Raw genomic sequence first — 11,651 nt, 5'->3', positions numbered from 1 at the left:
CATCACCCACTAAAGAAAGACCACTGACTTAGGTCCTAGTATCTATAGCCCTCTATCTGCTTCTTTCGCTGTTGGGTGTCCTAGTAAATGTCACTTGTCATATGAGGACATGGGCACTGAGTTCCAGGATGCTTCAAACATTGTCCTTTGCAGGGAATTCCTTCTTCAGTTCTTTGGTTCTGGGACTTTGTGGGCCTCTTAGCTCAAGGCTAAACTCCAGCAGCCTAGGGAACTCATAGAGATTGGTAGACAGTTCTGTAACTAGTGAAAGACAGTTCCATCAGCATAATGCTTATTCTAATGGTTAGAACTGGAGACTGATTCATACACAAGGGCCAGGGAGTGGGAGCTGTCCTTGGTCCTGGACACCATTGTCAAGTAGGTATTTAAGGCCATGGTCAGTCCCACCTTGGAATAACCTCTGGGTGGAGTTTAGAGTTACTAAATTCGGTCCTTTACATATTTTGTAATAAGTTGTTTTTCTTGCCTGTTAGTTGAGCGTTTTACATATTTTTGTTGGATGGCTGACTGGATAGATAGATAGATAGATAGATAGATAGATAGATAATTTGAAAATATTTTTATTCTGCAGGTTGCCTTTTCAATGTTGGTTGTCTTGCTGTGTTTATTTAATCCATTGTGAACTGATCTTCGTGTAAGGTATGAGATAAAATTCCAACTGTATTCTTCTGTATATGTATATTTAGCTTTTACAGTACTATATTTAAAGTTTGTCTTTTCCCCTTGGTATATCTGTGACATATTTGTCAAATTTCAACTGACCATAAATGTGGATTTATTGCTGGGATCCCTATACTGTTGTCTATTTTTTCACATGACAATCCCATGATATTTTGATTATTAAGATTTATAGGACATTATGAGATCAAGTAGTAGAGCACCTCAAGCTTTAGTCCTTTTGCTCAAGATTTCCTTAGCTAACAAAGATCTTTGAGGGGGTCTTATGAATTTTACAATATATATTTCCATTTCTGTTAAAAGATCGATGGAATTTTGGCAAGGATTATATTATATTTGTTAATCACTTTAGATTAGATGGACTCTTTAAATTAAACTTTTTAAGATTTCATACAATGTATTTTAGTCATATTCACCCTACTCTCCTATCCATGACTTCTTCCTGATCCAGTCCCACCTCCCCACACTTCTCAAGTTCATGCTCTCTTTATATTTTAATACTCCATCAAGTCCATCTTTGTCTCCAATACACACTTCACTGTGGAGGGGGAAAACTTCCTTAGATGAACTTATAGACAATATTATTTCTTCTAATCCATGAACATAGTATATCTCCCCATTTGTGTTTCTTCTTCCAGTTTTTCATCAGTGTTTAGTAATTTACAATTTGGGGTACAGGGTAGACAGATAAAGTGGTGGGAAAGTTCTTGTTGTGTTAGCAATAGAGAGTAGAAAGGTAGAGAGATAGCATGGTAGGTAAAGTTCTTGTTGTGTGTACATGAAGACCTTAGTTCAGATCCCCAGCACCCAAGCAAAAAGGCAAGTGAGGCTGAATCCACTTGTAATCCCAGCACTGAGGAGTGAAGACCAGAGGATCATGAGCTAACTGGTTGCCCATTATAGACAATTGAGCTCAAGATTCAATAGAAATCATGCCTCAAAATTTAAGGTGAACAATATTAGGGGGAGAAACCTAACATTGATTTCTGACCTTCAGATTAATAAGTACAGGTAAATACATCTGCATATGCATATATTGTTCACACATAAACACAAAGATGCATGCACATAGACCCCAAATAAATAAGTAAATGAATGTAAAAGAAAGAATAACCTGGGGTGCCTCAAAATGTGGCTCTCAGAGCATCTTGCCCAGTAACCATAAATGGGAAAAGATAAGGAGTGTCCAGGTTTATTGTTGATATCACAACTGGTCTTAGCAGTACACTTGAAGAAGCACCATGTGAATTCCCTAAGACTTAACTGCTTTAACAACCAATTTTGGGGCATGTAAAATGCTAAATCACAGCATTAAAGACCCTGATATCTCCTCTTTGCATCCCATATGTTACATGTATCCATGTATGTAGAGGAATTTTAATCCAGTACCATGGCTGCTCTGGTAAGGGATCACATCCAAAATTATGACTGGCCAGATGCACACACACCTATGATTTGCCCTTAGTACATACCTTGAACTTCTAACAATCACATTTTATGATGATTATGGAGGACCTTAAGAAGGACATAAATAACTCACTTAAGGAAATACAGGACAACACAGGTAAACAAGTAAAAGCCCTTAAGTAGAAAACACAAAAATCTCTTAAACAATTGTAGGAAAACACAAACGAACAGGTGAAGGAACTGAGCAAAACCATCCAAGATATAAAAATGGAAATAGAAACAGTAAGGAAAGTACAAAGGGAGACAACCTTGGCGATAGAAAACCTAGGGAAGAGATCAGGATTTATAGATGCAAGCATCACCGACAGAATACAACAGATAGAAGAGAGAAACTCAGGGGCAGAAAATACCATAGAAAACATCGACAGAACCATCAAAGATAATGTAAAAAGCAAAAAGCTCCTATTCCAAACATCCAGGAAATCCAGGACACAATAAGAAGATCAAACCTAAGGCTAATAAGTATAGAACAGAGTGAAGACTCCCAACTTAAAGGGCCAGTAAATATCTTCAACAAAATTATAGGAGAAAACTTCCCTAACCTAAAGAAAGAGATGCCCATAAATATACAAGAAGCCTACAGAACTCCAAATAGACTGGAACAGGAAAGAAACTTCTCTCGTCACATAATAGTCAAAACACCAAATTCACAAAACAAAGAAAGAATATTAAAAGCAGTAAGGGAAAAATGTCAAGTAACATATAAAAGCAGACTTATCAGAATTACATCAGACTTCTCACCAGAGACTATGAGAGCCAGAAGATCCTAGATGTCATACAGACCCTAAGAGAACACAAATGCCAGCCCAGGTTACTGTATCCAGCAAAACTCTCAATTAACATAGATGGAGAAACCAAGATATTCCGTGACAAAACCAAATTTACACAATATCTTTCTACAAATCCAGCACTACAAAGGATAATAGATGGAAAACTCCAACACAAGGAGGGAAACTACACCCTAGAAAAGTAATCTTGAAACAAAACCAAAAGAAGAGAGACACAAACATAATTCCACCTCTATCTTCAAAAATAACAGGAAGCAACAATCGCTATTCCTTAATATCTCAACATCAGTGGACTCAAATCCCCAATAAAAAGATATAGATTAATAGACTGGATACATGAAGAGGACCCATCATTTTGCTGTATACAGGAAACATACTTAAGAGACAAAGACAGACACTACCTCAGAGTTAAAGGATAGTGAAAACTATCCTCAACAATAAAAGAACTTCTGGAGGAATCACCATCCCTGACCTCAAGCAGTATTACTGAGCAATAGAGATAAAAAAACTGTATGGTATTGGTAAAGACACAGGCAGATAGATCAGTGGAACAGAATTGAAGACCCAGAAATGAGCCCACACATGCCTATGGTCAAAAACTCAGGTGACAGCAGATGCTGGTGAGGATGTGGAGAAAGAGGAACACTCCTCCACTGTTGGTGGGATTGCAAACTGGTACAACCATTCTGGAAATCAGTCTGGAGGTTCCTCAGAAAATTGGACACTGCACTACCTGAGGACCCAGCTATACCTCTCCTGGGCATTACCCAAAAGATGTTCCAACATACAACAAAGACATATGCTCCACTATGTTCATAGCAGCCTTATTTATAATAGCCAGAAGCTGGAAAGAACCCAGATGCCCTTCAACAGAGGAATGGATACAGAAAATGTGGTACATCTACACAATGGCATACTACTCAGCTGTCAAAAACAATGACTTCATTGAACTACCTGAGGACCCACCTATATCTCTCTTGGGCATACACCCAAAAGATGCCCCAACATATAACAAAGACACATGCTCTATTATGTTCATAGCAGCCTTATTTATAATAGCCAGAAGCTGGAAAGAACCCAGATGCCCTTCAACAGAGGAATGGATACAGAAAATGGGGTACATCTACACAATGGAATATTACTCAGCTATCAAAAACAATGACTTTATGAAATTCATAGGCAAATGGAGGGAACTGGAAAATATCCTGAGTGAGGTAACCCAATCACAGAAAAACACACATGGTATGCACTCATTGATGAGTGGCTATTAGCCCAAATGCTTGAATTACCCTAGATGCACAGAACACATGAAACTCAAGATGGATGATCAAAATGTGAATGCGTCACTCCTTCTTTAAAAGGGGAACAAGAATACCCTTGGCAGGGAATAGGGAGGCAAAGATTAAAACAGAGACAGAAGGAACACCCATTCAGAGCCTTCCCCACATGTGGCCCATACATATAGAGCCACCTAATTAGACAAGATGGATGAAGCAAAGAAGTGCAGGCCGGCAGGAATCAGATGTAGAGCTCTCCTGAGAGACACAGCCAGAATACAGCAAATACAGAGACGAATGCCAGCAGCAAACCACTGAACTGAGAATGGGACCCCCGTTGAAGGAATCAGAGAAAGGACTGGAAGAGTTTGAAGGGGCTTGAGACCCCTTATGAACAACAATGCCAACCAACCAGAGCTTCTAGGGACTAAGCCACTACCTAAAGACTATACATGGACTGACCCTGGACTCTGACCCCATAGGTAGCAATGAATATCCTAGTAAGAGCACCAGTGGAAGGGGAAGCCCTGGGTCCTGCTAAGACTGAACCCCCAGTGAACATGATTGTTGGGGGGAGGGCGGCAATGTGGGGAGGATGGGGAGGGGAACACCCATAAAGAAAGGGGGGGTTAGGGGGATGTTGGCCCGGAAACCGGGAAAGGGAATAACAATCGAAATGTAAATAAAAATACTCAAGTTAATAAAGAAAAAAAGAAAAAAAACAATGACTTCATCAAATTTATAGGCAAATGAATAGAAGTATGTAGGGAGCGGCGGGGCAAAGTAAAGATGGTGCCGACAGGCAGCCCCGTCCGAATGTGAATAACTTATTGCGCATGCGCAGGCTTGTCCCCTGCCAGGGCAGCTGTATGCTAATAAGGTGAATCTGGCGCCCTCCTGTGGTGAACAACAGTACTGCGCATGCGTGGGGTTTTGCACCTGCCCTCAGTCTGGCTGGGGCGGTACTATGCTAATGGAAGTTCATGCCGCACCAATCCCTGGAGGACAAGTAGTGGGGTGACTCGTGCCCCACCAATCCCTGAAAGATAATTAGCATACTGTTGTGTATATAAGGCGAGCGGCTCTGCCGCTGGGCACGGTAACATTTGAAGCTGTAACACTTGGAGCTGTAACACTTGGAGCTGTAACACTTGGAGCTGTAACACTTAGGGCTGGCTGCTGCTGCTGCCGCCTCCCTGTATCAAGAATGAAGGTGTCCTGCAGTAAAGGCTGTTGAGAAGAATCCAACCGTGTTGCGTCTTCCTTGCCAGCCGAGGTGGGTGCGACAGAAGTAGAAAATGTCATCCTGAGTGAGGTTACTCAATCACAGAAAAACACACATGGTATGCACTCACTGATAAATGGATATAACCCAAAAGCTTGAATTACCCAAAATACAATCCACAGATCACGTGAAGCTCAAGAAGGATGACCAAAGTGTGATGCTTCATTCCTTCTTAAAAAGTGGAACAAAAATATTCATAGGAGGGGATATGGGGGCAGATTTTGGAGCAGAGACTGAAGGAACGGTCATTCAGAGCCTGCCCCACATATGGCCCATATATATACAGCCACCAAAACTAGATAAGATTGATGAAGCTAAGAAGTGCATGCTGACAGGAGCAAGTTATAGATGTCTCCTGAGAGACACAGCCAGAACATGTCAAATACAGAGGCAAATGCTAGCAGCAAACCACTGAGCTGAGAATGGGTCCCCCATTGGAAGAATTAGAGAAAGGATTGAAAGAGCTGAAAGGGCTTCAATGCCAAGCAACCCAGGGACTAAACCACTACCCAAAGAGTACACATGGACAGACCCATGGCTCCAGATGCATGTGTAGCCGAGGATGGCCTTGTTGGGAACCAATGGAAGGAGAAGCCCTTGGTCCTGCCAAGGCTGGACCCCCCAGTGTAGGGGAATATCAGGCGAGTCAGAAGGGGGAGTGGATTCAGAGGGGAACACCCTTATAGAAAAAGGGGAGGGGTTGGAATAGGGGGCTTATATCCGGGAAACCAGGGAAGGAAATAACATTTGAAATGTAAATAAGAAAATATCCAATAAAAAGAAGAAGACAGATGTCAAAATGCATCCCAAGGATGATGTTGAGGGTGGAAGTTAAAATTTTCCTCTTAAGTGGGCTCTACATCCTCACAATAAAGCAGCTGTTGTTCTGAATAGTTATTATGGTATTTGTCAAGCATACTGAAATGATTGCCTTCAACAGCAGGTGTTGTCGAGATGAGCAAAGTGTCTCAAGCAGACTGATTCCAAAACCTTACATTTGCTGTCAACCTCCTATGAGTTGGTATTCACTTCTTGGAAATTAAACAATAGTCGTTTTTGCTGTTGTTGTTGTTTTGGTTTGGTTTTGGTTTTCCTATTAAAAGTGAGTTTGTTTTATTTTTAAAAAGAGTAACGAGAGCAAAGGGGTGTGATATATATACATATACATACATATATATATATATGTATATGGCAGTATATATGTATATATATACATATACATATACATATATATATGTATATGGCAGTATATATGTATATATATACATATACATATACATATACATATATATATATATATATATATATATATATATATATATATATATATATATATGGCAGTTTACCAGGACAGTTTTACAGAGACAGGTTGCAGAGAGACAAGCTAGACTCAGGTGACGACAGGAGACAGAAGATTAGAACATATTGAAGAAGTTAATATGAGGCCAGATAAAGCAGTTCATTCAGAAGCTGAGAGAAGCTGATTGAATAGTCACCTGGGAAAATTAGATTGTATAGCGGTTAGAAGCCTCCAGGCCTAGGCCTAGAAATAGTCAGACCAGAGAAGGAAATGTTCTGGACTCAGACCAAGCCATGCATTCACAGAGCCTGAGTATGGCTCTGATCTCATCCCTTCATCCGGGGAGATAAAAGCAACATTTATACACATAAAAGTCATAACCAACAAAAATCAAAATTTGTTGACTCTCTACAACTGACTTTAATTATCACAATGATTCATGCAGTGGACTGGGCTACTGAGCATCTAATTTGAGTCACAAGATTTTCCACCTAATAGATTTCTAAACCCATGAGAGAAATATTCCATTCAAGCGAGGATTTGAAACTTTACATTTGGTGATATTAATATTATTAATGTTTTTCTCCAGCAAAGATTAAAACTCTCACTTTTATATTCAATTTACTATTTTAAACTGTATCAGCTATTTTCCTAGTGTTTCACAGATATCTACTGTGTCTTTAGCTAATGAATGCTGAATCACAAGTACTTTCCAAATGCCTCTCAAACATATTTGAAAAATACCATAAAAATGGCTGTCAGAGGCACACTTCACCGCGCACTGCAAGAACTGAGCCACTTCCGGTCTCCATCCATGGCACCTGCAGTCCAGACCCTGACCAAGATGGAGCCCCTTCATCTGGCCATCTGCTACATCAGCCACCTGTCTGGCCTGCTGGGCCTCAGCGAGGACAGTCTGTGGCATGAAGTAGGGAGTGCGGACACCACGTTCTCCCACCGATGCCCTCAGTGCCATGACAGCAGCAGCCTCCCGATGCTGATCCCCCAGGGATCAGCCACTGATGAGTAGTGGGGTGTCCTGGGGGTGTTCGCCTGTTTGTCCTGGACCCCTAATATCATCAGAAAGCCTTGGGAGCAGGATTTCCAACGTGGATCCCTGGGTAACACCTCCTTACTGTCCCCGATGACAGTCATCCTTACACCAGTCCCTCTAGAGAGCAGCTGACACCTCTCACTGGGCACCACCCCAAGCATGTCCTGGCGCGCAGATATCCCCAGAGTCTAGGAACAAGACTGGACACTGGACAGCATCCACTGAACCTGAATTGCTGACTAAAGTCTACCAGAGTCTTCCTGTGTCTCCAGAACCCTGCCTGGTGCTGCGAAGTCCACCTCTCCTGCCCTGCCCATCATGCCAGAGACTACAGCCCCAACCTCCGTGGGGCTCGGGGGACCACAATGCAGAAATGCTTTCTAGCTCTGACCCTGCCCTCCAGCTTCCTGTGACCAGCCCCACCCCCAGCTCAGGCCTGTAGCTCAGTGGCTGTTGGCAGGAAGACCCGGGAGGAGCCCCATTGAGCATCTTCTACTAATATGGCCTTACCTGCACCCTGTCGGAGTAGAGTTGGGCTGCCTTGGAAGTGCCTTTATCGGCCTCATGTGTGACATTTTAAGCTTTCCTTAGCCATGGATCTTCTTTCCCAGATGATGCCTTTCATGGAAACAGTGTCTGGGGCAGATAAACAATGGGCACCCTCCCTGGTTGGAGCGGGGCTGTGACAAGACCCTCCACTTCTTAGGTATCTTCTAGAGCAGTGCTTCTCAACCATGCTAATGCTGAGACCCTTTAATACAGGTCCTCATGTTGTGATGACTCCCAACTATAAACTTATCTTTATCGCTGCTCATAACTGTAATTTTGCTACTGTTAAAAATCATAATGTCAATATCTGTGTTTCTGATGGTTTTAGATGACCCCTGTGAAAGAGTCATTCAACAACAACACCCCCCCCCCAAGGGCTCACAACCTACAGGCTGAGAACCACTGTTCCAGAGCCTCAGAGCTCTGCAGAACACAGTCTGAGCTGCTCTGAGACTGGGGTAGCCTGAGTGTGGAGGATAGAACAGAGCCTTGTTAGTGACAGCTGTCCAGAATCTTGTATGCTGGTTTTATTGTTGTTTTATAATTTAAAAAAAAAGAAAACAAAAAAAATTGGTGTCAGAAGTTGTGGGATCAGGTGGGCAAATCTATATCTCCCATCAGTTCGCAGCACATACAATAAAGCACACAGAATGTTTTATATAATGCTCTAAAACTTTATTGCTTGTAACTATCTTAATAGGGTCTCCGATCAGGGGAGATTTATGTAAGCAGGCTAACAAAGCAGTTCTCAGAGCCATAATGAACGAAGGTGAAAACTACCCTTTGTAGATTACAATCTGTACTGAACGGAATGATTCATCCCTGATGGCAGTCTTACATTTTACACTCAGCCAAATGTGTTCCTTCAGAGCTTACCTGAGAGGTTAAAAATGAACGGATGAAGCCCCAATGACACAAGCCCCAAATTTGATGAATGTTGATGAGAGCTGAGAAAATTACATTTTAAACCAAATTGAAGCTATGAGATTATCTAAATCAAATGTGATTCTGAAAGATCTACCCCTGGAGGGTTTTAACACACTTTCATTTCAGAGAACTTTGATTTATTTGGTGATGCTCCACTGTGTTAGCAAAAATAATAAAAGCTGACGTTTCAAATAAAACTTTTTTTCTTCAGGGGAACAAAGGCAGTTACTATACTTCTATCGACCGATTTCTGGTTGACCTCCTAAGTTCTGCCCATGACGTCATTTTCTGCTCACGACTTTATCTTCTGCAGGGCATTGCAAAGGATTCCGACCTCACCTACAAAGAAGAACAGAAAAAAAAAAGTTAGCCACTCGTTAATAAACGCAAAGCCCACTAGGGTTCTGGGATTTATCACCCTAAACCTCGAGATGCTTACAGCTTCGTATGGAGAGTACACTTGTCCAGTTCCAGTGTGTGTGTGATGAGACCCGGGGTTGCCTGCATAATTTACTTCCTCCTCTCACAAGCTGTTTCCTGGAGCTTCTGGGGGTTTCTAAGCAACAGGTTTTCCAAACAAATGGCTAGCTCTTTTTGACATACCTATCCATAAAAACTTCAAGGCGCTAAGTTATCAAACCTAAAGGAGTGGGGTTTATTTAAGTCTCCCAACTTAGAATCATCTGAGGTCCCAAGAATCTGCACAGATTTAGTAAATTTATTTTCAGACTATAACTCAGGGTTATGTTTTTTTTTCAATTCTTTTGGTGGTTTCAATAGTAATGGCTGCATAGGCCCAAATATTTGAATGTGTAGCCACTAGGGAGTAGAACGATTAAGAGGTATGGCCTCAAGGGAGTGGGTATGGCCTTGGTGGGCGAAGGGTGTGACTGGAGGTGGGCTTTGGGGTTTCAGATGCCTAAGCCAGACCCTTTGGTTCTTTCTCTTCCTGCTGCCTGCCTGTTCTGATATAGAGCTCTCAGCTGCCTCTCCAGCACCGTGTCTGCTTGCCTGCCACCACACTTCCTGCCACACAGATAATGGGCCAAGCTTCTGAAACTGTAAGCAAACTATTAAACGTTCTCCTTTATAAGAGTTGCGGTGGCTCTCCAAGTGGGTCTGATACACACTGATTTACACGGGCTACACTGTTAGACACTTAGACCCAGTTTTGTGTAATTGAGTGTTGGGGGACGTGAAAACTGATAATCATAAGAAGCAGAAAATAAACGATTTTAAAAATAATCCAGTTGGGGATTTAGCTCAGTGGTAGAGGGCTTGCCTAGCAACCGCAAGGCCCTGGGTTCGGTCCCCAGCTCCGAAAAGAAAAAAAAAATAATCCAATGGTGAATCTTCAGAGAGAGAGAGAGAGAGAGAGAGAGAGAGAGAGGGAGGGAGGGAGAGAGAGAGAGAGAGAGAGAGAGAGAGAGAGAGAGAGAGAGAGAGAGGTCTACTCTAGACATATAAGATATGAGATAAACTGGCTTTGGACATCTCACATAGGCATGGAAGAGAACTATCTTAAACAGAAAGGATGAAGGCAAAAGTCAGAGAGAGCACAGCAACCAGAAACTGATTCATGTTGCTAGAGGGTTGCTTGAATGGCTCTAAACAATTAAACTATAGAGAGGGAACGGGATGTCAGAGGTCAAAGGATAGGGGCATGTGAGGCAATTCACATGGTTCTTTTCCCCCCACCAATGGTATAGGTGGAGATGGCTTCTCCTTAATTCAACAATTAAGAGATTTGCTCTTGTCTCTTTAGGAAGTGGAAGCCTCTATTTCGGGAAAGGAGGTGGTCCCAGCAGGTGTGAGCTACTTACTATTAATGGAGTCAGCTAAAATCTTCAACTGCTGAGTATTGTCCAGGACCTCAACCCTTTGAGTGTAAGGGTCATAGCGAACCGAGAAGGGCCGAGGGATCGTGGCAGCAAAAGTCCTGAAACCAAAACCAAGGGCCCCAGATGAAGGATACCATTTAGAGACAGGTTATTCTGAAGGAGTTCCAAGTGGCTTTTACCTTGCTGAGAGCCCTGAGTCTTCCTAGAACAGAGGCTCAGATGCTGGGCTGAGATGAGAAATACAACTGAATGAGGTCATGTGGGGAAGCCTTTGTTTGTGTGAATGTGAAAAGGCACAAAGCACAATGAAACCACGAACACTTACTTTGTAAGATAAGAGTAAACGAAACCTGGGCAAGAATACTATTTGAAGAATATCTCTACGGTACTTGGCAGTCAATGCAAACCGAAACCCAGCCCTGGACAATTGAGAAAAATGTGTTAGCGGCAGGGAGGGGAGCATG

The 11,651-nt window shown here is 42.2% G+C and overlaps 1 protein-coding gene and 1 pseudogene across 3 annotated transcripts in view; one reads left to right on the top strand and one right to left on the bottom strand.

Moving 5' to 3' along the window:
• Positions 1-7,567: 7,567 nt before the first annotated feature.
• On the top strand, positions 7,568-8,369 carry Mesp2-ps1 (mesoderm posterior bHLH transcription factor 2, pseudogene 1; annotated as a pseudogene).
• A 703-nt stretch (positions 8,370-9,072) lies between these two features.
• The window catches only part of Pah (phenylalanine hydroxylase), a 92,536-nt gene continuing 89,957 nt past the window's right edge, over positions 9,073-11,651 (bottom strand). For all 3 annotated transcript variants that reach the window (XM_063262995.1, NM_012619.2, XM_039078417.2), the window contains 2 exons: positions 11,170-11,285; positions 9,073-9,685 (listed from right to left, as the gene is read on the bottom strand). In XM_063262995.1, coding sequence (XP_063119065.1) covers positions 9,639-9,685; positions 11,170-11,285 — 163 coding nt within the window. In that variant the 3' untranslated portion in view covers positions 9,073-9,638. The remainder of the gene's footprint in view (positions 9,686-11,169; positions 11,286-11,651) is intronic.

This window comes from Rattus norvegicus, chromosome 7 (genome assembly GCF_036323735.1).
Source record: "Rattus norvegicus strain BN/NHsdMcwi chromosome 7, GRCr8, whole genome shotgun sequence".
Classification (NCBI taxonomy): domain Eukaryota; kingdom Metazoa; phylum Chordata; class Mammalia; order Rodentia; family Muridae; genus Rattus; species Rattus norvegicus.
The sequence above is the reverse complement of the archived record's forward strand: the minus strand, read 5'-3'. Positions and strand labels throughout refer to the sequence as shown.